The sequence below is a fragment of the Rosa chinensis genome, chromosome 1 (assembly GCF_002994745.2).
Source record: "Rosa chinensis cultivar Old Blush chromosome 1, RchiOBHm-V2, whole genome shotgun sequence".
NCBI classification, from domain to species: Eukaryota; Viridiplantae; Streptophyta; class Magnoliopsida; order Rosales; family Rosaceae; genus Rosa; species Rosa chinensis.
Window position 1 is genome coordinate 66,155,718 of NC_037088.1, and position 23,944 is coordinate 66,179,661.

The 23,944-nt window shown below is 38.2% G+C and overlaps 3 protein-coding genes and 1 long non-coding RNA gene across 6 annotated transcripts; 1 reads left to right on the forward strand and 3 right to left on the reverse strand.

Annotated features, from left to right (window-relative positions):
• Positions 1-3,989: 3,989 nt before the first annotated feature.
• LOC112172533 (phytolongin Phyl2.2) lies at positions 3,990-5,510 on the reverse strand. The gene is made up of 2 exons (XM_024309927.2): positions 5,280-5,510; positions 3,990-5,142 (listed from the first exon to the last, which is right to left on the reverse strand). Exon 2 carries the CDS (start codon positions 5,132-5,134, stop codon positions 4,370-4,372), a length of 765 nt encoding a protein of 254 aa, XP_024165695.1. The 5' UTR covers positions 5,135-5,142; positions 5,280-5,510; the 3' UTR covers positions 3,990-4,369.
• Positions 5,511-7,629: 2,119 nt separating this feature from the next.
• LOC112183043 (soluble starch synthase 1, chloroplastic/amyloplastic) lies at positions 7,630-11,822 on the reverse strand. 2 transcript variants are annotated; one of them, XM_040512965.1, is made up of 14 exons: positions 11,359-11,822; positions 10,465-10,823; positions 10,303-10,380; positions 10,081-10,205; positions 9,907-9,988; positions 9,603-9,776; positions 9,353-9,434; positions 9,096-9,250; positions 8,920-9,009; positions 8,716-8,840; positions 8,507-8,615; positions 8,361-8,413; positions 8,208-8,247; positions 7,630-8,120 (listed from the first exon to the last, which is right to left on the reverse strand). In XM_040512965.1, the coding sequence occupies exons 1-14, from the start codon at positions 11,657-11,659 to the stop codon at positions 7,962-7,964; spliced, it is 1,932 nt and encodes a 643-aa protein (XP_040368899.1). In that variant the 5' UTR covers positions 11,660-11,822; the 3' UTR covers positions 7,630-7,961. The 2 variants fall into 2 exon arrangements, with proteins under 2 accessions (XP_040368899.1, XP_024177377.1); XM_024321609.2 differs by having other exon boundaries at positions 10,465-10,819; positions 11,358-11,822.
• A 1,093-nt stretch (positions 11,823-12,915) lies between these two features.
• LOC112188903 lies at positions 12,916-14,740 on the forward strand. The gene is made up of 3 exons (XR_005804437.1): positions 12,916-13,142; positions 13,228-14,049; positions 14,127-14,740. It is a non-coding gene; the product is annotated as an uncharacterized LOC112188903 (long non-coding RNA).
• Positions 14,586-18,095, reverse strand: LOC112183075 (protein IQ-DOMAIN 1). Of its 2 annotated transcripts, none has more exons than XM_024321610.2 (5): positions 17,860-18,095; positions 17,579-17,747; positions 16,461-16,763; positions 15,692-16,081; positions 14,586-15,376 (listed from the first exon to the last, which is right to left on the reverse strand). In XM_024321610.2, exons 2-5 carry the CDS (start codon positions 17,657-17,659, stop codon positions 14,744-14,746), a joined length of 1,407 nt encoding a protein of 468 aa, XP_024177378.1. In that variant the 5' UTR covers positions 17,660-17,747; positions 17,860-18,095; the 3' UTR covers positions 14,586-14,743. The 2 variants fall into 2 exon arrangements, with proteins under 2 accessions (XP_024177378.1, XP_024177379.1); XM_024321611.2 differs by having other exon boundaries at positions 16,461-16,760; positions 17,860-18,093.
• Positions 18,096-23,944: the final 5,849 nt, after the last annotated feature.

Consider the following 23,944-nt stretch of genomic DNA (forward strand, 5'->3'; position numbering starts at 1 on the left):
AACCTTTCATGAGCTATTCCTTACTTAGCTTGTGAATGATTGTCAAAGTCTCAATCCCTTACTGTTAGAGTTAATTGGTGAGTCTATGGATTCATGTGTGTTGCATACATGCCTTTGTGCCTTGAGATGATTGATAACTATGTGGAGAGTTGTGACATCTGAAGATTGACGAAGGAGGTTCATATCCATCATTCAGAATCAGTAGCAAAGCGGAGATAGAGCTGCCTTCTAGATTGGGTATAGGAAGATTGAATGTCTGTAAGTTCTGTATGTACTGATTCTTTAGTGGATTTGTTACAGGCATAGTGCCCGCAGTTGTTTCCCTTTTCTAAGGGTTTTATTGTGTCAACAGATTTGGTGTTTGTGTGTGATGTTTTAGTTTCTGTTGATAGTTTGGTAATTCAAGAAAGTCATAGCATCATTAGAGATATTGAGATCGATATGCAATTTCAATTAGGATTCAAGTTATACTGCAATCCTATTTTAGGATGCGAACCAGCTTGCACTCCTAAGACTGATTCCTAAAGTTGATGACACATTGACTCATTTCCATTAGTTGGGAAATATATACCCATTATGTACTTACAGAAGGACAGATACAAATCAATAGCGAACACTTCATAACTAGCCTTCTTCTCCTAAAGTAAATAAAGAGTCCAAAACAGTAATTCAATCACAACTAGATAAAAACAGTGAAGAACATCACTGTAACATTTACAAAGTTTTGAGGGCTCCACTCATTCTTAAATTTATGCAAACACTTGCGTAACATTCATCCTGACTAAGAGTCAACCAACGCTAGTGTATATACTAAAGTCGGCTAATTTCCAAGCCTACTAAACTAAGCTAGAAACAAATACTCATAATCAAATACTAAGACGTGAGAACCCAACTCAAATAACTTTGTCTTACCTCTCAGGCAATGATGATGATGAAGAGTCGACATTAGTGGTGAAAAACGATCCGTCCCTGAGTGCAGGGCCATGGTTACCCCTGAGAGTAAAAAGAAAATAGATCCATCAATAATAAAGAAGAAGAAGAAGAAGAAGCAGCTGAAGCATCAAAGAGGAAAGAAGAAGAAGAATGAAACGCTTAAAGAACAAAAATCTCAATTTTTTCAACACAAAAATCCGAAATCTAAATTTGATTTTACCTTCGGGAAGACGAAGATGAGGAAGAACAGAAGGCGCGAAGCAGACCCAGAAGAAAGAAGCAGACCCAGAAAGGAAAGACAAAAAGGAATATGAAGAAGAATTTGGGTGGGAAATCAAAACGCTGAAAAGTCAAAACCAAAGAGAAGAAGAATAAACCGCCAAAAAGAAATTGAAAAAGCATAACAGCAAAAAACAACGCCTTCATCTTTAGAGAGGTAAAAACTATTTGACACTTAAGTTTGAATTCTCCAGCTAGTATTGTTTTCTTCTGGGGTTAGTTCTGATTATACTTTATTGATTTTGATCATAGAGCACAATGACTCTACAGGTAACATTTTGTTTTTTTTATCTAGTACTCTGAACTCTGTTTTTTTCTTACCAGGGATTCACTAATTAGTTTTCCTCCAGTATCTTGAATTCATGTATTGTCGAATTTTTTGAACATTATTGTCAATTCTTTGACCATTATTGCAGCCTTGTATGATAATTAACTGCAATTTTACATTCTCAACATGCATCTACATTAACCCTTATTGTATTTCTACTTTCGAAAATTCTTCTTCTACTTCGTGGAATTCATATCTATGATCGATCTTATTCTCATTTCTTATATATGGTCTCATGTTATATGAATGAAGTTCAATGATTCATGAGAAATTCACTTAATTGTGTGAACTGTAAACATTTGTGACTCCTCATATATGCACATAGCCACAATGCATTTGAAATGCTCATAAGACTCACAAAAGGTGTGAGGCGTCGGAAAAATGAGTTATCCTTATTTTACTTTTTTTTTTTTAATACGAAAAGACTTATAACACAAAACTGAAGAGAGAAGTCCCGAGGACAATCAGAGTTGAGTAAATTAAAGCTATTAGATTTTTACTTTTTTTGGCTTTTGCAGTGGAATAACACATTGGCTTCCATTCTTTTATCAAAAAGGAAAAGAACAAATCCTATCCAATTTCTTGCTTCCAATTATAAAGGAAAAGAATCAAGCATATCTAATTAGGTTTCCAATTAAGCAGCTTCTAAACCCTTACTAGTCCATTAAATGTAATGCTAGATTCAAATCCTAAATACTATGACAACAAGACAGTCTGAAAATCACAAGGACCACCCTCTCGAATTGTTTGGAGTTTGGACGGTCATGAAATTGACAAAGCAGATTTGTTGATGACCTAGATAGAAAAAACCAAATGACTTTGGCGCACTGAACCCATCTTCAGCAGCAGTCGTTAAGCTCCTCATGTTTGATTCCCACATATTGGTGGTGAGAGATCTCAATACTTTTGTCATGCTTTACTAACAGGCTGATGGACTCGTATATCAAGAACGTCCTCCCGATAAGAAAACATGACATGGGTATTACCTTCCAAGTCGAGGACTAAAGCCCTGTCTGGGAAGGGAAAGGCTTACCTTCCAACAAGGAATTGACTTCCGTACGTCCATTCTCTTTTCCCCTAGGCGACATCAAAGCACATAACCGGAAATTCTTGATATCTATTATATTAGACCAGTGCTTGGTGGACACCAAAATCTTGAAACCCACTATTGCATAAGAGAGCTCAGTACCAGGCTCACAAATTGTCTTTGTTCCACAGGTCCAACACTTTTTATTGTTCTCCATGTGCCCCTACCCACCCAAATACACAAGGAAATTCAGGCGAGGCTAATCTAAATAACACCAATGCGAGTAGTTTCCACTGATGATAACCTTAACCATTGCAGTTGCAATATGTCATGAGATTCAAATATAAAGGACATTTGTTAATATATAAAAACTATTCCAACCACCCTTGAATTCCAGTCCACTATCCATATCAAAGGTACCAAGAAGACATCTATGGCTTACTGACCATAAAAAGAAAGACTTCTATAGAAAATGTACACCACGATATGATATAACAACTCAAAACCGAAAGGGAAATGATATACAGACAAAATTCAGGGAGAAAATCAACTCTCTGCGGTTATTCAAGTTAACAATTCTTTTAATTCTTGTAACCCTGATCCGCCTTACCAGCAGTCTTCTGGCCTTACCCGCAGCAACTTCTTGCCCAGGAGAACTAGCTAGATTAGACACAGTGGAGTGGACAAGGATATGACACCTTCATATATGGAGCTCACCCAAGATCCTAACGTGTTTTATGGATGATATGTCAGCTGGATACGGAATGGCGCTTAAATTAAATGTTGGGAGTTGTTATCTCACATTCTGTAGGTAGTCTAAGTCTAATGGTTTAGGGATTAGAGAGTGGTTATCCATGTTCTCTGGGGTGTAACGCCAACAGATGGCATGCATTATTAGTTCAGCTTACTTACCCTGAATTTCAGCTTAAGTCCCAGAATCTATTTTTTCTATCATTTCTCAGAATTCAAACAGAAAGGTTTAAGGCTTTAGGCTCTCCTGAGTGAGGACTCACTTTTGTGATAGACGGACTAATCTCACAGCAAAAGTTCAGACTCTTGCCATTTCTAATTTCTTTACTGGGTGACTAGGGATATTATAAATCTTAAAAAGTCATTAGGTTCTGTGGGAGCTTGGCTCAACTCTGCTAAGTCAGAATCCCTGAACCATGCTGTATATCAATATATCAACAACCAGATGATGATCAACTTCTGGCTGCTCAAACGCCACTCTTTTTAATACATATATTGTATGAAATTCAATGTGTTGAGGCTTTTCATTTTCTTTGACGATCCAAGTAAAGCACTGAATGTAGAAGTTTGATTTGGTTAATGGCTCTTTACCTCTTTTGAAAATTATGATATCTTCTCCATGCCATGAAAAAGGAAATATAGACAGTGACTGAAAAACGGAAATTAAAATGCAACACAGCCAAACAAGTTCCATTAAAGCAAACAAACAGTTTCTATTGATAAAGCCAAATGTCAAGAAACATTGCAGCAATTACAACATCAACTGAAAACATTACAAGGAGTGGAAAATACAATGCCAACATCACATCGGTAACATCTATATGTATACACAATTTGATATGCATTACATAAAAAAGCTTTTAGCTAACTGTATAACACTGAGTAATTGACTAAAATTCATTGATACAATAGTTCACCAGGGTAGAGACAGTTACCATTACAACACCGAAACAGAGCTCCCTTCCCTTATCAAACCCAAATTCTTGCTTGTAATGCCAGACTCCTCAACCATTCATCTTCAAAGCTAAGCGCAACACAAACCACCCCCCAATTCAACTGTCGATGCACTTAAACCCCCTGCAAACCCACAACCAAACCCCAAACAAGACGGCACACACGAACAAGTCCAGCACCAGCACCACCCACACATGCCTCCTCCACACCTGCTTGGCCTTCTGCCGCTCACACGGATGCAAACCCCCACTCTTCAGCGCCGGCATTGCGAAATCCCTTCCATCCTCACCACCCACATCCAGCTTCTTCTCCATCGTGCCCATCACCACATCTTTGCACAGCTCCCCATTCACCTCCCCAGACAATCTCTTCTTCTTCTTCAACCCCTGGTTCCCCAGCAGCGGCGCCAGCACCAATTTCTTCCCTTTACTACTACTCGAATCCATGCTCAGATTCCGGCTCGCCGGCGTCGACGCCGCCGAATCCATCTCCGACGCCATCAGCTCCCTCATAATCGAATCAAACTCAGCTTGAAAACAATGCGATTCGAAATCTCCTCCATCCAAGACCGACCCAACTCCATTCACCTTCTCGAAATCGCATCTCAATCGATTCAAGAACGAAAGCGCCTCGGACTGATCGAGATCTTGATCGAAAATGCCGAAGAACACAAAAGGGTCGACGACCAAGAATACGTAGGTCCGCTTTCTGACGGTGTGGGTGTACAGGGAGTGGTGCGGTGGGGTTTTCGCAATGCATTTCTGAGCTAGGGCTCCGATTCCGGGCTCCTTCGCAATCTCGCCGAGAATCGTTTCCTTCTGGGCAATGCAGGCGTAGTACACCAGACCCGGATTCGAAATCATCGAAACAAATTCAGAAAACTTGACAAATTGGGATTGTAGGAAGGAAATTGGGATTCAGGGAAAAGAAGGGTTCTTGGAAACCGTCATGGAAACGAAATCTGAAGAAGTTCAGAGTCGAATAGGGGAAATTCTAGGGATTGAAAATATTGGGGGTTTTGCAAATTGGGATTGTAGGGAAGGAGAATAGGGAAGTTGGGAATTCGATTCAGGAGAAAGAAGGGTTCTTGGAAACTGTTAACCCCCTTTCCCTCTGGATTTGAAATTTTTTTTTTTTTGGTTGGGTCTGGAAATATTTCTTAGGGTTTGCACTTTCCCGAGGAAAGGAGGAATCAACAGTTGGATTCATCGGAGGGGCAGAGAAAAGAGGAACGGAATAACGGCTGCGCGTATGGAAATGCCCTCCAGGACGAGGTTTTATTACGGAAGTGCCCCTAGGGCCTGCAGCAGCCAGCAAGATAGGTCAATGGATGAGTCATGACTCATAGACTTTGGATAATGAAAATATCTTTTTTTTTTTTTTTATGACAAGAAAATATCTTCTTTGTAACTGAAAATTTATCATGTCCGGAAGTATCGAATTTTTCGTATTGGTGTAATATGAGATCGGTGCGTGATATTTAGCTAAAGTTTTTGTTTTGAACTGTTTGTATGTGCCGTTATGGTGGTTTATCAACGAAATATTTTGAACTAGGCCTGGGATTGGTTCTGAAAACGTCATTTTTTGCCAGAACCGGAACCGGAACCGTTAAGCTTTTTTCGGTTCGGTTACGGTGTTACTTTTATTAGGAACCGTTCTCGAACCGAACCGTTCAGTTCGGTTTGGTTTTGACCTGTTTTCGGTTCCTGATAAACTTCATGCAATCAACTGATGAACTTCAATGTTCCATCTCCAGAAATAATGAAACCTTGAACCAAAACAGAAGCAAAACAGTCCCAAAACATGGAACCAAAATAGTCCCAAATACTGGAACCAAAACATAAGCAAAAGCTGCAAAACAATCCCAAAACCTGGAACCAAAATAGAAGTAAAAACACAATGCAAAAGCAAACTGCAGATTGCAAAGTTGCAAACTGAACACAGACCACCGAATTAAGTGATTACCAAACTAACAACCACAAGTGCACAACAAATGAGTCAGAAATTGCAAATCATTGAATTGAAAGTGGCAAACTGAAAAAGTGAAAATCACTGAAGAAATCGAATTCGAAGCCATATGCTGATGATTTGGGATGATTTGGATTTGGGATTTAGGATTTCGAAGCACAGATGAACTGGGATGATTTGAGTTTTTTGAATTGGGGAAGAACAATTTTGACTTTGAAAGCTAGGTCAGGAATTGGGGATGAACTGAGGAGTAGGAGCTGTCGAGCTGAGGATCGAGTGAGGAACTGAGGACTGAGGTCGTGCTTGATCGAAGTGATGGAATATTAGGTCAAGTTACAAACAAAACAGGCTTGGGCTTAGGGAAATGGGGCTTGAATTAGTTGAATATATGGGCTTTTATTTGCCTAGGCCTCATATCTCGGTTCTTACGGTTCTGATATGTTCCAAAACAAGGGAACCGGAACCGAACCGGACACATGAAAACGGTTCGGCTCTTGAAAAATAACGTGTTTTTAATACGAAAAACCGAACCGAACCGCCGGTTCCGATTCGATTCGGTCCGGTTCTGCCGGTTCTCGGTGCCAAAGTCCCAGCCCTATTTTGAACTCAAACAAAATAAAAAAATTCTCAAAAAATAATGTGATACTATTATTAGAAAAAGTTAGGTCGAATCTTTATTGAAGCTGAGAAAAATTGTAAAAAATATTTGATGTTTTGTGGATCTTTGAATTCATCACTTGCCCTCTGGTGATCAAGTTTGTTGAAATAAGAACTAAATTTTGATCAAATTGTCAAGGACATACTAATTAATAATTTAGTAGCGTTAGTTAGATAAAAATGAATAGTTTCGATCACTGAATATCAGGCTATCAGCGAGACCCAGCCGGCCATGGAATACAGAACACAAGTTCGTCTTTACCGAAAGTTTACTCTCAAGAAGAATAACAATACCAAGGCATTACAAAGCAGTAAATTGCCTTAAATAATCATTTGTAGAATGGAGATTCGACAATGGTGCTAAAGCAGTGCAGGTATAGCACATTAGCACATGTTATTCCTTTATGAATTTCTAACTTTCAACGTGGGCACAAATACACATATTGCTTCTATGGGCGGTGCCTAGTGAGCTGGTAGGAAACAGTTTTATAATTCTCAACCAGTTATTACATGGTGTTGAAGACTTGGAGCCAATCTTTTGAACTAGTTTGTTGGTGAAGATAGCCTGGATCATCTGGAATATATAGTTGGAAGATTCTCATTCTTTAAACTCTTGCAATTTCAACTACAGCCTAAAATGCAGCACATAGCTAACGAGGAGCTAATATGTAACTATGTAAGAGATTGATAATTCATACTTCATATCAAATTCATGGCTATGTATGCAACTTCATTTGTAAGGTACATAATATTAGAGTATCTTCAATGATACAATTATTTAGATGAAACCAAAAATACTTTTTACAAGTTGAAAGTACAATATTATGTAGTCATATCTAAACTATTAATTTCGAAGGCATAAATGGCCCCTTTTAATAGGTGATATGGTAGAATAATTGCTGGATTTTCACTAAATGAATAAAACTAAACTCGTGTATACCTACCATGTAGACACCAATGATAACAACTAACCAAATGCTCTTGTGCGTAGAATCTCAAATACCCTATACATAGGAGTGAACAAGAAAAAAAATTTAGGAGGTTATTCTCTTTTGTTTTTCGGCCTCAACCAACGTATGGTGGGTCAATAAAGGCCCATTCGAAGACTTGCTCATATTGGATTGCAGCACTTTCCCATGTAAAGTCCTTCCCCATACCTCTTTTCATCAATCCATCCCAAGAAGGCTTGTACTCTTTGTATGTTCGAATAGCAAGTCTTAGAGCCTGTGAATCATTAAACGGTTACTAAAACTTCAATGGATTGTTTGAACATCAAAAGGGAGAGAACTTGAGCATAAAAATTTGACTTACCGCCAACATGCTCTCTTTTGTTAGCGGAGAAAAAGTCCACCTATATAAGCCATAATTAATGACAAAATAAGTAATGATTCTAACAGATATTCTATGATGAAAAGTTGCCAACAACAAATCACGATGCCATAACGCTAAAGAATGAGTGAATACCCTGTTCCCTCGCCACCTCCTTCAGCATATGGATTGAAATTAACCACTGTATCCTATAACACAAATAACAAAAGGCATAAGGAAAAAACCGCCAAATGATGAAACAAGAACAAACATACTATATTTCACAAAGCATTGAAACTCACTCTAAGTCCTCCTGTGCTATGAACTACGGGTATAGTTCCATATCTCATTGCATACAATTGATTTAACCCACATGGCTCAAATCTCGACGGCATCAACAATATGTCACATCTACAAATTTAATAAATGGGATTAGCGTTATGGATATGTATTAGTAACCTCTAATATATGTATTGGTAACCTCTGATGAAAAGCATATCTTTAAAATTACCCTGCAGTTATTCTATGAGAGACTGGGACATTAAATCCAACCCAACCACGAAATTTATCTTTATAAGTCGCTTCGGCTAATCTCATCCAATCTTGGCATTGTACATCGCCAGAACCTAACATAACCTAAAATGCATTTGATACGTTTAGAAAATATTCTCTTTTGAAGTAGGGAAAGAATTACTTGAAAAGAGGAAACACTTACAAATTGTACATCTTCGGACATGAGCTCTGGTATTCCTGATTGAATTAGGTCAATACCTTTCTGGTAGTCCAGTCGCCCAATAAATCCAATCTATAAAGTTCAAAACTCAAAATTAATAATTTGGACGGTTTCACTTTGGTATGAAATAACCGCATAAATATATATTACTCTCTTACCAACGGACAATCGGGCCTAATTGGAAGACCCAATTCCTTCTGCAAAGCAATCTTGCATTCAACCTTCCCAGAAAGATCATTAGCAGAATAATGTGAAGCAATATGTTTGTCAGAAGATGGGTCCCATTCAACCACATCAATGCCATTAGTGATCCCTGTTTATTGCAGAAAAAATACAAAGGGTATTTTATGATGATATTATTTCCAAATCAAGCAGGAAAATATGAATTTAACAATGATATATATTATTGTCTTACCATTCAAAACACTTTTTCTACTACTTAAGAGTCCATTCAAACCATATCCACCTTCAACTGTTGTTATTTCCCACGCATAGCCCTATAAGTAAAAGGTACAATCGCAACATGTTAAGAGCATATAAAACATATGCTATTTAATGTTAATAATAGTCCTTTATAATAGAATTATGTTGAAAATACCACGTAGATATAAAAAATGTTTGCTATCACATCAAATTATACAAAACATAAAAATATGCATACATACCTCGCTCACTGTCAATATCCGATCTGTTGTTACAACTGCACCCTTTAGAATATTCACAGCCTCACCTCTGTCAAGAGCATGAGCCCTAGCCCATTCTGGAAACACCCACTCCAATGCTCCATACCACTCAGCGGGGAGTCCTAAATTTTTATATGTTACCGCAGATTCCACTCCCTTGTATAAGTAAGACAAGGATTTAGAAGTTTAGTGAACAAATGGAAATAGAATGTAAAACCTACTTCAAAAATAATTGATATCTTGATGAGACTTAAAACTGAACATTAGTATTTTGAAAACATCAAACCTGATGTGCAAGGTTATGAATTATGAGAACACTTCGGGCATCAGTATAAACTCCATGTGGACGATATTTTGCAGCCAAAAGCCTGAATCATATGAAATAATTTAATGTCTGTCATCATCAACTCTAGACACAGAGAAAGTATGTTTAAGTTCTAGAAAAGAGTCAAGCAATTACAATGGGACAAGGCCTGCATGCCAATCATTCACCAAGAATAAACAGTTTTGACCATAGGTATATCCTCCCAATGGAAGCACCAATGGTGCTTCACATGCTGCATGCGAAAGTAAAGTGAACCGAAACTGTAAAACCAAATGAGAAAAAACTTAGCATTATTCCTTAACAAAAGAGCAAATAGTAGTTAAACAATATAATGATTAATCGAATGGAAAACTGTACTTGATTATCACCAAATGCTCCAAAACTATCCCCATATGGATTTCCAGGTCTATGGAATGATGGGTGGTCTACAAATACCTAAAGAGGAAAACAAAAGAAGCCATTATTATCAATCTCTTTTAAACATAATTGAGTAACATGAACAAACATCTAAAATCTTACCCAATCAACACCTTCCCGATACTCATGGAAGAAAGCAACCTCTTGTTCCCCTCCAAAGCAAATCACGTTAGTGTGGCCTACATCAATGGCTCCTGAAAACTTCTTGTCCGCAGGAGAACCAGTTAGATATCTAGGAGAAACAACCATAACACGATGTCCTCGTCCGGCTAGAACAACAGGCAAAGAACCACAAACATCTCCCAACCCTCCTGTCTTTGAATAAGGTGCTGCTTCGGCAGTAACAAAAACAATGCTCCTTGTCACTTTTGCTTTAGGCTTCTCTCTTCCACCTACATCCTCTGCTGTTTCTATTCTATCAGAAGTTACATCTTCCTCGGTGTCAATCACAACTTCATGACCTGTAGTAAAAACATCAACTGAGTTCACCAACAATTCATATACAAATTTCTTTAGTCAAACATTGTAATAATACAGTCCCAAGATAGAGACCACATCAAATATGGGACCCGAGCCACATGGACATTGATGTCGACGATCAGAAATGAAGGAAGCTCCGCGACAAAAGAAAAATATTCCATAAAAGCTCAACCACTAAAGATGAACGACCCAAAAAAATCAGAGGCTAAGCTTGATTACAACATCACGATACATCTCTTATCAGAAGTCATGATGTTGGCACCTGAATTTGACGGAACAACCGTTAAAATCTTAAAGTACATTTCCTCCATGTCACAAATGAGAGCATCCCCATTCATTACCATATCAAGATTGTGTCTTCATCACTACGGCATTTACTATACTATATCGAATCAAATCATTATTCTGGTATTCGCAGATTGCAAAGTTCATGAACAGATTCAAAAATACGAAATTGCGAAACTGAAAAACGATCAGGGTCGAAAGGTCCCAAAAAATTGAGCAGAGAGACTTTACCATTAGGAGGAGACAGATTAAACCCAATAACAGAGCCAGACGAATCTCTCTCGGCACCCAATAGGACACCATTTTCTTTCTCCTTCTGATCTTCAACAGCTGAAGGAGCGCCATCTTGCGGCCCAGCTTTACTCGACAATGATGCTCTGAGCCTCAGGCCTTCTGTTTTGCATCTTTTCTTCCACAGAGGAGCCAAACCCACTTGCCCAATCACATCATGGTGATTGATCAATTTGGGTCGCACTAAATTTCCGGATAATGATTTGCATGGGAGTAAGGTAGTGAATTTGAGAGACTCCATTTTGAACAAACGCCGGAACAGAGAGAGAAAGAGAGACAGAGAGGGTTTTAGAGAGAGAGAGACTTTGAGTCTCGTATAAAAGAAGGGAAGGTATCTAAATATGAATGACCTTTGAAATTGAAAGTGGAAAGAAAACCAAAGGAAATTTAGATGTCACACACAAACAAAGCAACTACGTACACCTGTTGGGATGAGATATATGAGATCCAGAAATAGCGCCAAAAGCTTGAGAAACGGATTCACAGCGGCGCGTCACAAATTTGTAGAGTTTCTCAGCCAGTAATATGCTTCCACCTGTTAAAAGACTGGAGCTGAGTTTCTAGCCCAGTAACATGCTTCCACCTGTTAACAGACTGGAGCTGAATTGACGTGGCGGAATAGTGACAGCGAAGATGGTTTCAGTGCCCGACATCGAGCACACGAGATTATGATCCACCAGCATAACGTGGCGCTTTATTAGGGAAACACGTGGATTCGAAGCAGGTGACTGCAGCTTTTTTGCTGAAACCTCTTGAAGACTCTTAACAAAGGTGTCCTTCCCGAGAGTCACATGAAACTGCGGCTTTCCACAATTTTTTATTTAGTTTTTCTTTGTTTGGCTAGGCTTCTCTATTTAGAATTATGTGAGCTACTTACACAATTTAAGAAGAAGAAAAAAAATGCAATATACAGTGTTCTCTTGAATTCTTGTACATAAATATGATGTGGGATATATATGTTCAAAGTAACAGTGTATTGACCATTCAGTTAGGGTGGAGTTGAATTCTAGAGTTTTGGAATAATGAATCAGGTTGTACTAAAATTAGCGAGATTTTTGAATTCATGAATTATATTGATGTTCAGTTTAATTATTCGCACTAAAATTAGTAGTTTATTGAAAATCCAAATTAAACTCGATCGATAGGTTATGTTTTTTCTCTAAGGTTTCAGTTTAATAGAAAATAGGTTATAGCTAGTGTTTGGTTGAAAGTAATCCAAACTGGAGCGGTTCGAGCGAGATGGACAATGTGTACCCAGTAGGTATTCTCTTTATGAATTATAACTCATCAATTTGTTTCGTACTCCCTCTCTCATCATCTTTCAAGGGAAGGAAATAGAGAATTGATAGTGACATATGAATATTATTAATACTCAATTTTTAGTTAATGGGCTATAACCCATGAAAATAGCTTAAAGCTGATAGGCCCAAGAGGTCGAGGACCTAGCTTGTACAATCATGAAAGTGTGAAACTCCAAATTGATTCTTTACCGGAAACTCTAATTCTCACCCTTATTTTGTGATATCTGGTTTGAGATTTTGGTTTGAGAAATCAGAATGGAAGAGCAAGAAGCTCAAATGGAGATACATGTCTATACAGAACAAGGAATCACAGCAACATTTTCACTCTCTCGGACGGACACCGTGAAAACCCTATTTTCGATTCTCATGGAATCTTTTCCCCCAGCAGCTGAGGATCAATCAGGGTTTCATCTATTTTTTCAGGTACTACAATCAAAGCTTCTTTTTTTTCTTTTTTTTCATCTGAAGAATTCTTCATGCATTTTCTTATTATGATTTTATGTGTCAGAATATACAACTGAAGCAGAATAATCAAGTAAGAGATGAGATTCAAAGAATAATATACGAGAGTAAACTGGAGGAGCCGGATCAAATATCATTACTGTTTGTCCCCTATCCAAGTTGTGGCAGTGCAAAATGTAATAAGGTTGATTGTCAGTCAGGAAATACACGTTTCAAGTACTACCGCTACGGAAGATTGTGGAAATTGCGCTACTTGTGTAGGACATGCCGAAAGGAGTTCAATTTCGACATGCCACAACCTCCGAGGCCAACCAAGCGGCAATCGTTGCCCGCCAAGACCCCTTCACCACCCCCAAAGATGTGCCTACCGCCCCCTCGACCACCCCCGGTGAGTACTTACACTTGTTTCTTGCTAGTAGCGAGTTTTGATACATTTGATTTACATGCGTATAGTCTAAGTTATTGTTGAGGAGCTGTGCTTGAAAGAATAACATGTACCAACTTCAATTTCTGTCTACGGTTTATTTGCATAAGGAGGTGATGAGGTTTCATCAGCACCTCTTAGCTATTGCATTTTGCTTTGTTCATGTGATACTTTTGAAGTTGGTTGGTTTTCTTCTTTACATGTTGTATGGCAGATCACTCTTATAGTACGTCTTATTATTATTTTTCTCGAGCTTCTTTGTAGCTTTGTTTGTTTGTGTGTTTCTTCTAGGTTACTTCTTCTTCTTCTTCAGTCTTGGATTTGAGTGATCGAGTACTAGATCACTGCAAAGCTCTACATCAGTACAATGCCCAACTGCAAATGGAGAAATCGACTTTGGAAAAGAAGAATAAGGCTTTGGAACAAGCATTGACCTCACTTGAGGTAAATATTCTTCTTGCGACTTTTATTATGGCAGTCACATTCAGATGTATCAACTCAAATCCTACTGTTATCTGCAGGCCTCTTATAGGTTTGAGATCAATGCATTGAGGATGGAGCGAGATGATTTCAAGGAGGAGCGCGATGACACTCTTAGGAAATTCGAGGCTATACTACAGAGTTACAGAATCCATAGGTGATGCCTCCAGTACTCTCTTTTTATTGATCATGGCAAAGGAACCCCAGCGGGTGACCATCTTTCTTTTGTAACAAAGAGGAAAATAGGTATTCAATTTGGAGGAAGAAAATTTCAGAGGATGCGCTTCGTGTTATGCACATGTTCAGAAGGGTACATATGCATAAATTCGATATCGAGTTTAAAGTTTAGTCATTGGAGTGCAGAATTTGATTGCCGTGTTTTTGCAGTATCATGAATTTGCAAAAAAATATCATGGTCATATATTGATTCATATCTCGCATACATTATGATACATAATGGACTATTGACCACCATTTTTGTATAATTTTTCACAGCAAGATACATAATTTATTGCATATTGTATACCTCACAAAAGTCCATAACACAGCTTAAATAAAACAATAAAAGAGCATATTAACAAACCTCTTTTTTTTTTCTCTTTTTTCTTGTAAGAAAATAAATTTAACCGTGGTACCACACATATGGATCAAAGCACAACTAACCGAAATCATGTCTCCAACCATGAACAGCAAGAGGCAGGGCCCAATCTTCGCCATGGGGAGAATCAGGGCTAAAGCCCAATGACGATTTAGCCTGCCCGCGTATCCCGTTACTCTTTGGGCTTGGGCTCTTTGGGATCAAGTAGCTTGCGGGTCCTCCACCCGAACTTGACGAATCGCAACCCGAACCGACTACGGAGCCTTTCTTTGTAGAGGGGTTCCATTGGGGAGTGGGAGGGCTTCGCTGCTTGACCCAGCCCTGACCTCGTACCTTGGCCTTGGCAGACTTGGTTGGTGCCATGTAGCTAGGTACATTGTCCGGGCTTGGTTGGCTTTGTCGAGCTGAGTACTGGTTAGAGTTGGTCATCTCTTGATTGAGTTGACTACGCAAGCTTGGATATGCAATGGAGTCCATTTCTACTGTCCTCTCGGAAAGGTTGTCGTCGGTGGTTTTGGTAGTGGCCGGTGTCATATAAGTGGTCTCTCGTGCTCCCGAGTGGCGGGCATTGTGGGGTTGCGATGACATCCAACCCTCGAGCCAATTCCATCCCCATTGGCCCTTATCACTTTGATTGGTTTGGTGCCCAAAATCACTACCATGAGGAAAGGATTGTAGAAGCTGTTGTTGTTGCTGTAATTGTCAAGTGAAAAGGGGATTAAATTAACTAGCTAGCTAGTCTTAACAGAAGTAAACTTTGTTCACCCAAAAATGGTACGACAAATGTACAATCTTAAACTTCAACATTATTTGTTTGTACACACTTAAACCGACCACGTAGCTAACTTGCTAGCTTATGTAAGAACTAATATGTTATTCATCATGTTTTACCAATCAAATTGACCTTAACACATCAACGATCGATCACATAAGATGGCAAGCTAATATGGTCAATAAAGTGTGTACAAATGGCTACCATTACTAGAAATGAGAGAGAGCTATACTGACCTGGTAGCTATAAGCGTAAGCAAGAGCTCTCTCCCTTTGGACCACATCATCATGTCTCTTCGAGGCATTTTCCTTGGAATAGCTTTCATTTCTGTGGTGCCTAGTTTGCATTTCATGCTTCTTCACAGGACTTCTCAGCTTATGCTCTTCTTCCAGCTCTACCAATGCTCTTAATCTTTCTTCTTCATCATCAGTATCATTGTCCACATGTTTACGAATCTGCTGCTTGTCATTGGTCAATTGGAGTCGTCGAGCTCGAACTCTTGCTTGTACACGAACTAGTGCCTGCATGCATCGCATTGTCATCTGTGCTTGCTTCCGAACGTTATGGCCTCTCACCAATGCTTGTAACCTCACCAATCCCTTCAACGCCCGTAGAGCTCGTCGAGCCTACAAAAATATAGATTACACTTGGTTATTCATACTGTTGCAAGTACCTTAATAGCTTCAAGTTAAGAAAGACCTTGGCCTAGGAGTGTCAAATCCAGACATGACTCAAACCCGACAACAAACACTACAAAATGCCTATATGACATGATAAATACTTCATAGATATCAACGTGAATAAGATTTTTCCACAATTAATTAATAGTCAAAATAAGAAGAGAGAACCATAAAGTACACCTCTCCTAAATGACCTTATTTATTTCATGTCATATATGTTGCAGACTGTGAAGCTGGATCTGACACATATTCGTGATACCTTAACTAAATTTTGTGTGTACATATTCAAATTTAATTAAGGGAAAGAGGAGTATTTGTATATTACTAGGTAGCCTCTGTAAAATGACTGTATGAGGGTTGCAGCCCTTTCTTCCACAGAGTAGAACTGACGTCCATAACCAGCCAATCTAACAACTTTAGCCGCCGCTTGAGCTGCTGCTACTGCTGCATCTGCGGCAGCAGCTGTCGCCATTGCCACAGCAATGGCATGGTCTCTGTCTTCATGGTTTGCAGGAGTAGATGCAATGCTCTCATCATTGGTTCTGTCCGGAGAACTCTCTGCCGGAAAATGTTCAAACGACACCACCTCCGGAGCATCATGTTGCTGCCATTTCTCCGCAATCTCCTTCTTAACAAAACAAATTAAACCACGTTAATTGACAACATTTATGAGAAAAATTAGCACTAAAAGGATGATATTTTGGTTGGGATGATGTGACATCTTAGGTGGCATGACAATTATAAGTCATGACCATGGCAGCTAGGTGTCTTTGCTACATCGATAGTGAATAGAAGTGTATGGTGACATATATGCATGTTGATAGGGGACCATGAATGACACCTTTTTTTAGGCTCATGGTCCTAAACAAAGGCAGTGGCCCAGTACTAATGGGTAGTGCTAGCTCATCTTTAATGTGGTTCCACTAGCTTAGGCAAAAACCATATCCCCTCCCAGCAAGGCAACAATAGAAGATCACTCTGATTGATTCTCCATCCAAAGCTAAATGTTTAAGCATGTGCTAGCTAACTGATTGTTTAGGTGACATCTTAGTAACTAGTAGGAATGATCATATAAACAAGCTAGCAGTTAGCTAGATCAAGTGGTGAAGAATCTGAGGTGAGAAAGTAAGTTCGGCTTAACTTCAGTCAAGAGTTCGATCTCGTCTAATGTAAGTATGATATATATATCTATTCGCAATGATCATACAAATTCTTATATAAGAACACATTTGACACACATGCAAACATAAATCACAATAATCTTCGAAGATCAGTCTTTTTGAGCTAGAAGCCTAGAACTCAGTTAATAGCCTAGCGGCACTTGAAGCTAAAAGAGTAATCAGAGGCCAAGTTAGTTTGCTTCTCCGTCATTATTAAAATTTAGCAAAGAATTTTTGAAACTGAAAATTAATTGTTTGGAAATTGAATTTGGACATTATTAACCTTTTTGTCCGGCGAGTCCTTAGAAGAATGTTTGAAAACTTTCTTAACTGTCGAGAACCAGCTGCTTCCTTTCTTTCCCATCGATATAATCTCCGGCCAAAAGATCGATCGATCTGCTTCACCCCATTTCCCTCAGAACAGCCATTCCGCAAGGTGAAAATTACGCTTCCTGCCATCAAAAAACACGATGAAATGCTAGAAATTAACTTCATATATATCCAGAATGGGAAAGAAATATACTAAGGAAAATGGATCTTGATCATAAAAGATAGACGTCACACCTTCGAGCACACCGTCGACGATCACTGATCAGTTTAGCGACACTAACGAAGATCTAAGAGAGAGTGGAAAGAGAAAGAAGATATATGTGTCTACAGAGAGACAGGCATTGCCAGAGAGAGAGAGAGAGAGATGAGAGTTCCCGAAGAATACGAAGGGTGTAGTAGTAGTGGTAGAAGAGAGAGAGAGAGAGAGAGAGAGAGAGAGTAGTGTGGTGAGGGTAATAATAACTGCAAGTCCGCTCAAATCGCCGTTGCTATTTAACTATTTCACGTGTGAATCGATCTAGCTACAACCGTAGTGATTCTTGCAGCTGGGGCTACCCTATTGGACAGCTTCGATACCCTTAACCCTACGAAAGAGTAATTAGAAAATAAAAGGCAGATTAAGCAAAGGATTTTGCTAATTAATTTAAATATTATCAGAGATTGAAACACTCATTTCTTTATGGATCATAAGATGCCCGTGTGTTGTGGCTGTTGATGGTGAATTGATGATTGATCGTATGCTCCATTTCGGTCAGAGAAAATTTGAATGTTTAGGTGTGATGTATTAGATGAAGAAGGTCGTATATTTTGTATCACTTCTCTTGCCTAGTTGATTGTTATCTTTGTCTTAATTCATCGTGGACAATTCATTAAATTCATTGTCTTAAATTTTTAATTATTTTATATTTGTTTCTCTGTAATGATTTTTATTATGAAACGAGCTAGTTTTGTTCTAACATTTTATATATTATTTTGGCTTTTCTTACACGGTTAATGAAAGGAAATAACAATATTTGTTTATAGACCAGTAAGCTTGTGATTAACTGATTATGAAAGGCTTTACATTTTACTGTTTTAGTTTTTGTTTTAAGGAAGAATTCATTGTTGTCTCACGCGACTTAATTCGGTCACATCTAATTAGATCCAAGTTGCATAGCATAGTGCATATATGTTGGCCTGTCCTTTCTTGTATCTTACTATCTTCCCACTGCGGTCCACTTAAATAATCATTCTAACCAAGTCCCCATCAATGTTTAATCAGTTTCACCCAATTCTTAACCTTCCCAATCAAGTATCCCACCTTAGTTTATACATTTTTGCCTCGTATTTCTCTAAGGGTCCAGAACTTGTTATCCTTTATACCTCAAATACATGTTAATTACAACGTATTCACAAATTAGTATTATTTAGTTGAGTGAGGTAAGTTTTCATATTCGGTAAGTTGAGGATTAATCTAAAAACGACCATACGACGAAGGAATGCACAAGGTGCATGTGGTCTCATGCATGGGCATGTGAAACATAGAGATTTTGACAAGCGCTGCCTTAACCTCTCTTTCTATTAATGGTCAGGCAAGTCCATTGACTCATTTGTCTTGTTTTATGAAAGAAACCTGCAGTGGGGGCAGTATGGTTTCCACCACAAAACATATATAAACCCTTCGATTAAACTTCTTCAGTTCCTTGCTGAGCTGGGAAGTTATATTAGACACTCACTTTTGGGTCTAGATAGTTGAGACTTAAAAAACACATAAATTTTTTTAACTAAGGTAGATGATCCCATTGCTTGCATTTAAAGGGAGGTTAAAGCAAAGATTCAAGAGGGGCTAGCTAGCTTCATTAGGAAGACTGAGAGTTCTCTCATAGTCTCATCCCTTTCTGTTGTGGCCTGCTAGCTTTTTCATGAGGATTAAATTTGGGTTGGTGACAAGCACCTTTCATCATATTGATGTTTATTTATGTTACTGCACCATATATCACACTCATCTATACAATATTGTTTGGGACCATTGCTAGGGTTCATGCAAAAGTTTCACAAACACATGCAGAAGGGTTGGACCTCCATTTTCCTCCAAGTTTTGTACTCAAATGTACACAGTGGTGGTTTAGGGACATATATACAGGATGCAATGATTTGTTACATGGATCAATTTGACTACGAGTATTAATGTAGATTAGAAGCAAAACTATGTATCTAGCTACCTATTTATGGTATATATGTTGAGGGAATGATATATGATTGATTGTGTTCGATCAGCTACCAGAAACTAAGAAATGCCAACAACAACTCACTGTTATAATTAATTAGGTTTTACATTCCTTTAAATATAATTAAGATTTGGTACAACAAATATAATGCTTTGAATATTGACTTTTGAGGCTTCTTGTTTTCCACTTGAACAAGCAACTCCAAGCATGTGACCATACTAAAGTGAAAACCGAGCGCGGAGACAATGATCTGATCCTCATGAGTCATTGCACCTTCTCTTTTGAAATGAGAGCGACAATTTAAACTTGGAGTAGGCCGTTATTTCTATATATATTATCAAAACTGGAACCATCATACAATGGGGGAACAACCTATAAGCAATAACGTACCATAAAACAATACAAACCCATTCTCACTGTGATTCATCGAAATCTCAAAAACTGAAACCATCCCTTTTGTTTTCGAGAACATATTTTTTGTTTTTTGAAATTACGTATTAATATTTCTCTTCACAATATTTTACGATACAAGAAATTTGACACTATTCCACATCCATTCTTTTCTTTCAACCCTAGATAGGTGATTTCTCGAATTGGACCAAAACATTTTTGAGTTTTAACAAGTTAACCACTAAAATCACAAACCCATCTCTAATAGGACTTATGATTTAAAACATCATTGGAAAATGATTCAAAGAGAGAAAACGAGGCCGGACCAAAGACCTTTCTCGGGCCAATAATTTGGCAATGAAATCCCAATATAGAACCCATCTAATCTTGACCCGGCCCATATCAGTTCCCAAAGCCTGTTGGTAACCTGAAACCCTAATCTCACAAATCACACAATATGAGAGCTCAAAGCTATCATAAACTTGAGGCTATATAACAGCCTTACAAAACAGGAATGAGATCAAATAACAACCACAATTACATGACCCACTATCGTGGTGAATTTGTTAAAGACTAAATCAAACCTATACTACAATCCTAAAAGTCAGGACATTATTAATAGAAAGCAAACAAACGTGATAAGTCTAAATGACTTAATCACCGAGAAACTTTAAGTCCTAACAAGTCCTCTGTACCGTCCCGTATCTTAATTTACCCGTTTACTAGTCATTTGGACGGTAAACGACAACTATTTTCACTTTTTATTTTATTTCGATACTTTTAGTGGCCCTAAAAATTGACTTTTTGTTTGAGTCAAAATTTAGGAAAATTTCCTGCATGAAAGTTGTATAGGACGTTAAACCGAGTGCGTGCATATGTGGTACGTAAAAATCGAAGTTCGCATGCGAAAGTTATAAGCGAAATACCAAAATTATTGTTCATGATAATTTCTTTTTTTTTTCCTCCTCTCTCCTTCCTACCATGGTTTTCTCCCTCTCTCTCCTCTGCAACTCTCTCCCTCTCCAGCGTATCTCCACCTCCAGGCCACCAAATGGCGAGCTGCTGGCATCGATAAACTCGTCTCCTCCTCATTAACACGTATGTAGGAGTTGTTTACAGCGATTTGGCCGGAAATGTGGAGATCGAAGCCAACATTTTTTACTGTAGCAAAATGGTAAACGCCGATTTCCGGCCACCTCTGAAAACAAACTCAGGTCCATTAGAAGCGCATTGAGCCACTCTTCATGCTCTCCAAATCTCTTACAGCGATTCGAAGCGTGGAGGAAGAAAGCATAATTGGAAAATTTCACTATACTTGGGATTGCTTAATTGTTCGGCTACTTAGAGGTATTTTCTGACTTTGCTACAGTTAAGAAAGTTGTTGGAAATGTTGAGATGGTGTTGTACATGAAATTTGGTAGCCATCAGAGGTGGTGGCTGGTGGTGCGTGAACCCCCACACGCCGCCACTGTAGGTGGCGGGTGGAGGGGCGTAGGGCTACTTTCTGATTTCAATGTTCAGCCTATAAAATCCTATAATTGTTGTAGAGGTTGTATATGAAGTTTGGTGAAGATTGGAGGAGTTTTGAATCGATTATGAATTTCTGAAAATTTAGAATTTCAATTATCAATATATGAGAATCCGACCGTCGGATTTCTCTTGAATTTGCCTTAGAATTTGTAAATCAATGTATAGATGTTATTAGTGAAGTTTGGATGAAATCTGATGTGAATTGAAGGAGTTGAGTTCAAAGGAGACGTTTAGAATTTTGATTTCTAATTATCATAAATTAAGTCTCGGTTCTTGAGAAACAATTATTTATAATATCAAATTGTTCAGGACGACGTGTAGATTCAACTTGAGGAGGAAGTTGTTGAACGGATGTCGTAACATAAATCGGTGAGTGAACATTTATTTTAAATTAATTGTGCATGCAGTATATTATTATTATTATTATTATTATTATTATTATTTTAGTTGAGATTTAATTTATGATTGGAATTATTGAGATTTTATGATTTTATGAGCTTAATTTTCTTGAAATTTATTTATTCTTTATGAATTACGAGATTATTAGTGAATTTCCTTCCCGAGGGCTTTCAATAGATTTTCGAGCTATTTATTAATGGATTAGTGAGTTGAGAAGTGATTTTCAGGAAGTGATTGATTAAGAAAATATTATGAGAATTCTTGTTTCTGAATATCTGTTTATATGAGGATTTATTGGGATATTGAGTTTTGGCTTTGAGTTATCGAGATATTCTTAAGTTATGCTTCCTGTGATTATTGAGGATTTACGGAATTTATATTGAGTTTTCTTTTTCAGAAGCATTTATTGATTTTTGAGTTATGAGAAGTATTGAGAAATGGTTTTCGGAAAGTGATTGATTGAGGAAATATTATGAGAATTAAGAATTTTCGAGCATGAATGATTTATCAAGTATTTGGGCATAATTGTATTATTGAGATATTGAGTTTTATGAGCCTTCGAGTTAGCGAGATTTTTTTTTTTAGTTATGTTTTCGGGGATTTATTGTTGAATTATTGAATTAATATCAGGTTCTTTCCGAAAGCAATTGTTTTAAAGAGAATGAATCCAGTTTATTGAGGAGGTAAATAAGTCAGCGCATGCATGCTTTGCCTGGTCGGCAGTCCCCTCCAGACAATATTCTGGTCGGCAGTCCCCTCCACAATATTCCGGTCAGCAGTCCCCTCTGATGCGTCATCTGGTCGGCAGTTCTTTCCAGATGACATGAGGTAGTTAGTCGGCAGTCCCCTCTAATTACCTATGGTTAGTCGGCAGTCCTCTCTAACCATCACCTCATCGTTCGGTCGGCAGTCCCCTCTGATGGGTCACTGGTCGGCAGTCCCCTCCAGGTGGCATGAGATGACTAATCGGCACTCCCCTTTAGTCATCGTCTATTTTAAGATATGATTTGAGATATGAGTAATTTAACGAGATGTTTGAAATATCATTATGTATTTGAGGGATTTGAGATTTTAAAGAGATTTTGAGATGTTCTATTTATTTTATGTGATTGAGATTTCAGTAAAGAGGATGATTAAGAGTGTTTTCAAGATTTTTACTGCATGCGAGGTTTTAGAGAATAACTTAGGAAAGCATTAAGTTTCACTTGTTCATTCGAAATTACTTATTTTTCGTCCATTCACTATAACGGTTTTCAAATGCTTTTCCCCTGAGCCATTCGGTTTCAAATGCCCAGTTTGCAGGCCAGATTAGCTTGAGGTCGAGCATACATGGGGTTGAGGCATAGTTGTCATAGTTTCCGCACTATAAAAGTATCGATTATTTATCTTGTATTATATCCTCTTGTATGCCCTTTGCATTAGTTTGCTCTGATAACTCTTGAGGTTAATATTCTTAAGTTCAGAATTGTTTTGTGAAATGGGAGATGTTGTGATTTAGGGAGCAGGGTGGCTCCAGAAGAATAAGGGTGGATTATTTTAGAAGTGCAAATGTCTTTCTACAGGTTTTGGGTAGTCCACTTTTAGAGGAAGTTCCGCCAAATTTTTTGGTAGAATTTCTTTTAAGGTGGGCCCCGCAGGGCCACTTCGGATTTCAGGGTGAAATATGGGGCGGATCCTGTCATCCACCCTTAAACTGTACTGCAACTTGTAGTCAGTTTACTCCCAGGTGCCACACATATACCAAGCAGCTCTCTCATCTTCAAGAACACTTCCAACTTTAATGGCTTAATTAG

Bases quoted from the DNA above. Each gene is read 5' to 3' on its own strand.
- LOC112172533 (XM_024309927.2), bottom strand. From the start codon at position 5,134: ATGATTTCGAATCCGGGTCTGGTGTACTACGCCTGCATTGCCCAGAAG.
- LOC112183043 (XM_040512965.1), bottom strand. From the start codon at position 11,659: ATGGAGTCTCTCAAATTCACTACCTTACTCCCATGCAAATCATTATCC. The intron at 8,616-8,715 runs GTAATTTTAAAG...TTAAATTTGTAG, and splicing joins TCTCATAGAATAACTGCAGG to ATGTGACATATTGTTGATGC. The intron at 8,248-8,360 runs GTATTCACTCAT...TGGCTTATATAG, and splicing joins GGAGGTGGCGAGGGAACAGG to GTGGACTTTTTCTCCGCTAA.
- LOC112183075 (XM_024321610.2), bottom strand. From the start codon at position 17,659: ATGGGAAAGAAAGGAAGCAGCTGGTTCTCGACAGTTAAGAAAGTTTTC. The intron at 16,764-17,578 runs GTTAATAATGTC...TGTTTTGTTAAG, and splicing joins AGGACTCGCCGGACAAAAAG to AAGGAGATTGCGGAGAAATG. The intron at 15,377-15,691 runs GTCAGTATAGCT...TGACAATTACAG, and splicing joins CTTACGCTTATAGCTACCAG to CAACAACAACAGCTTCTACA.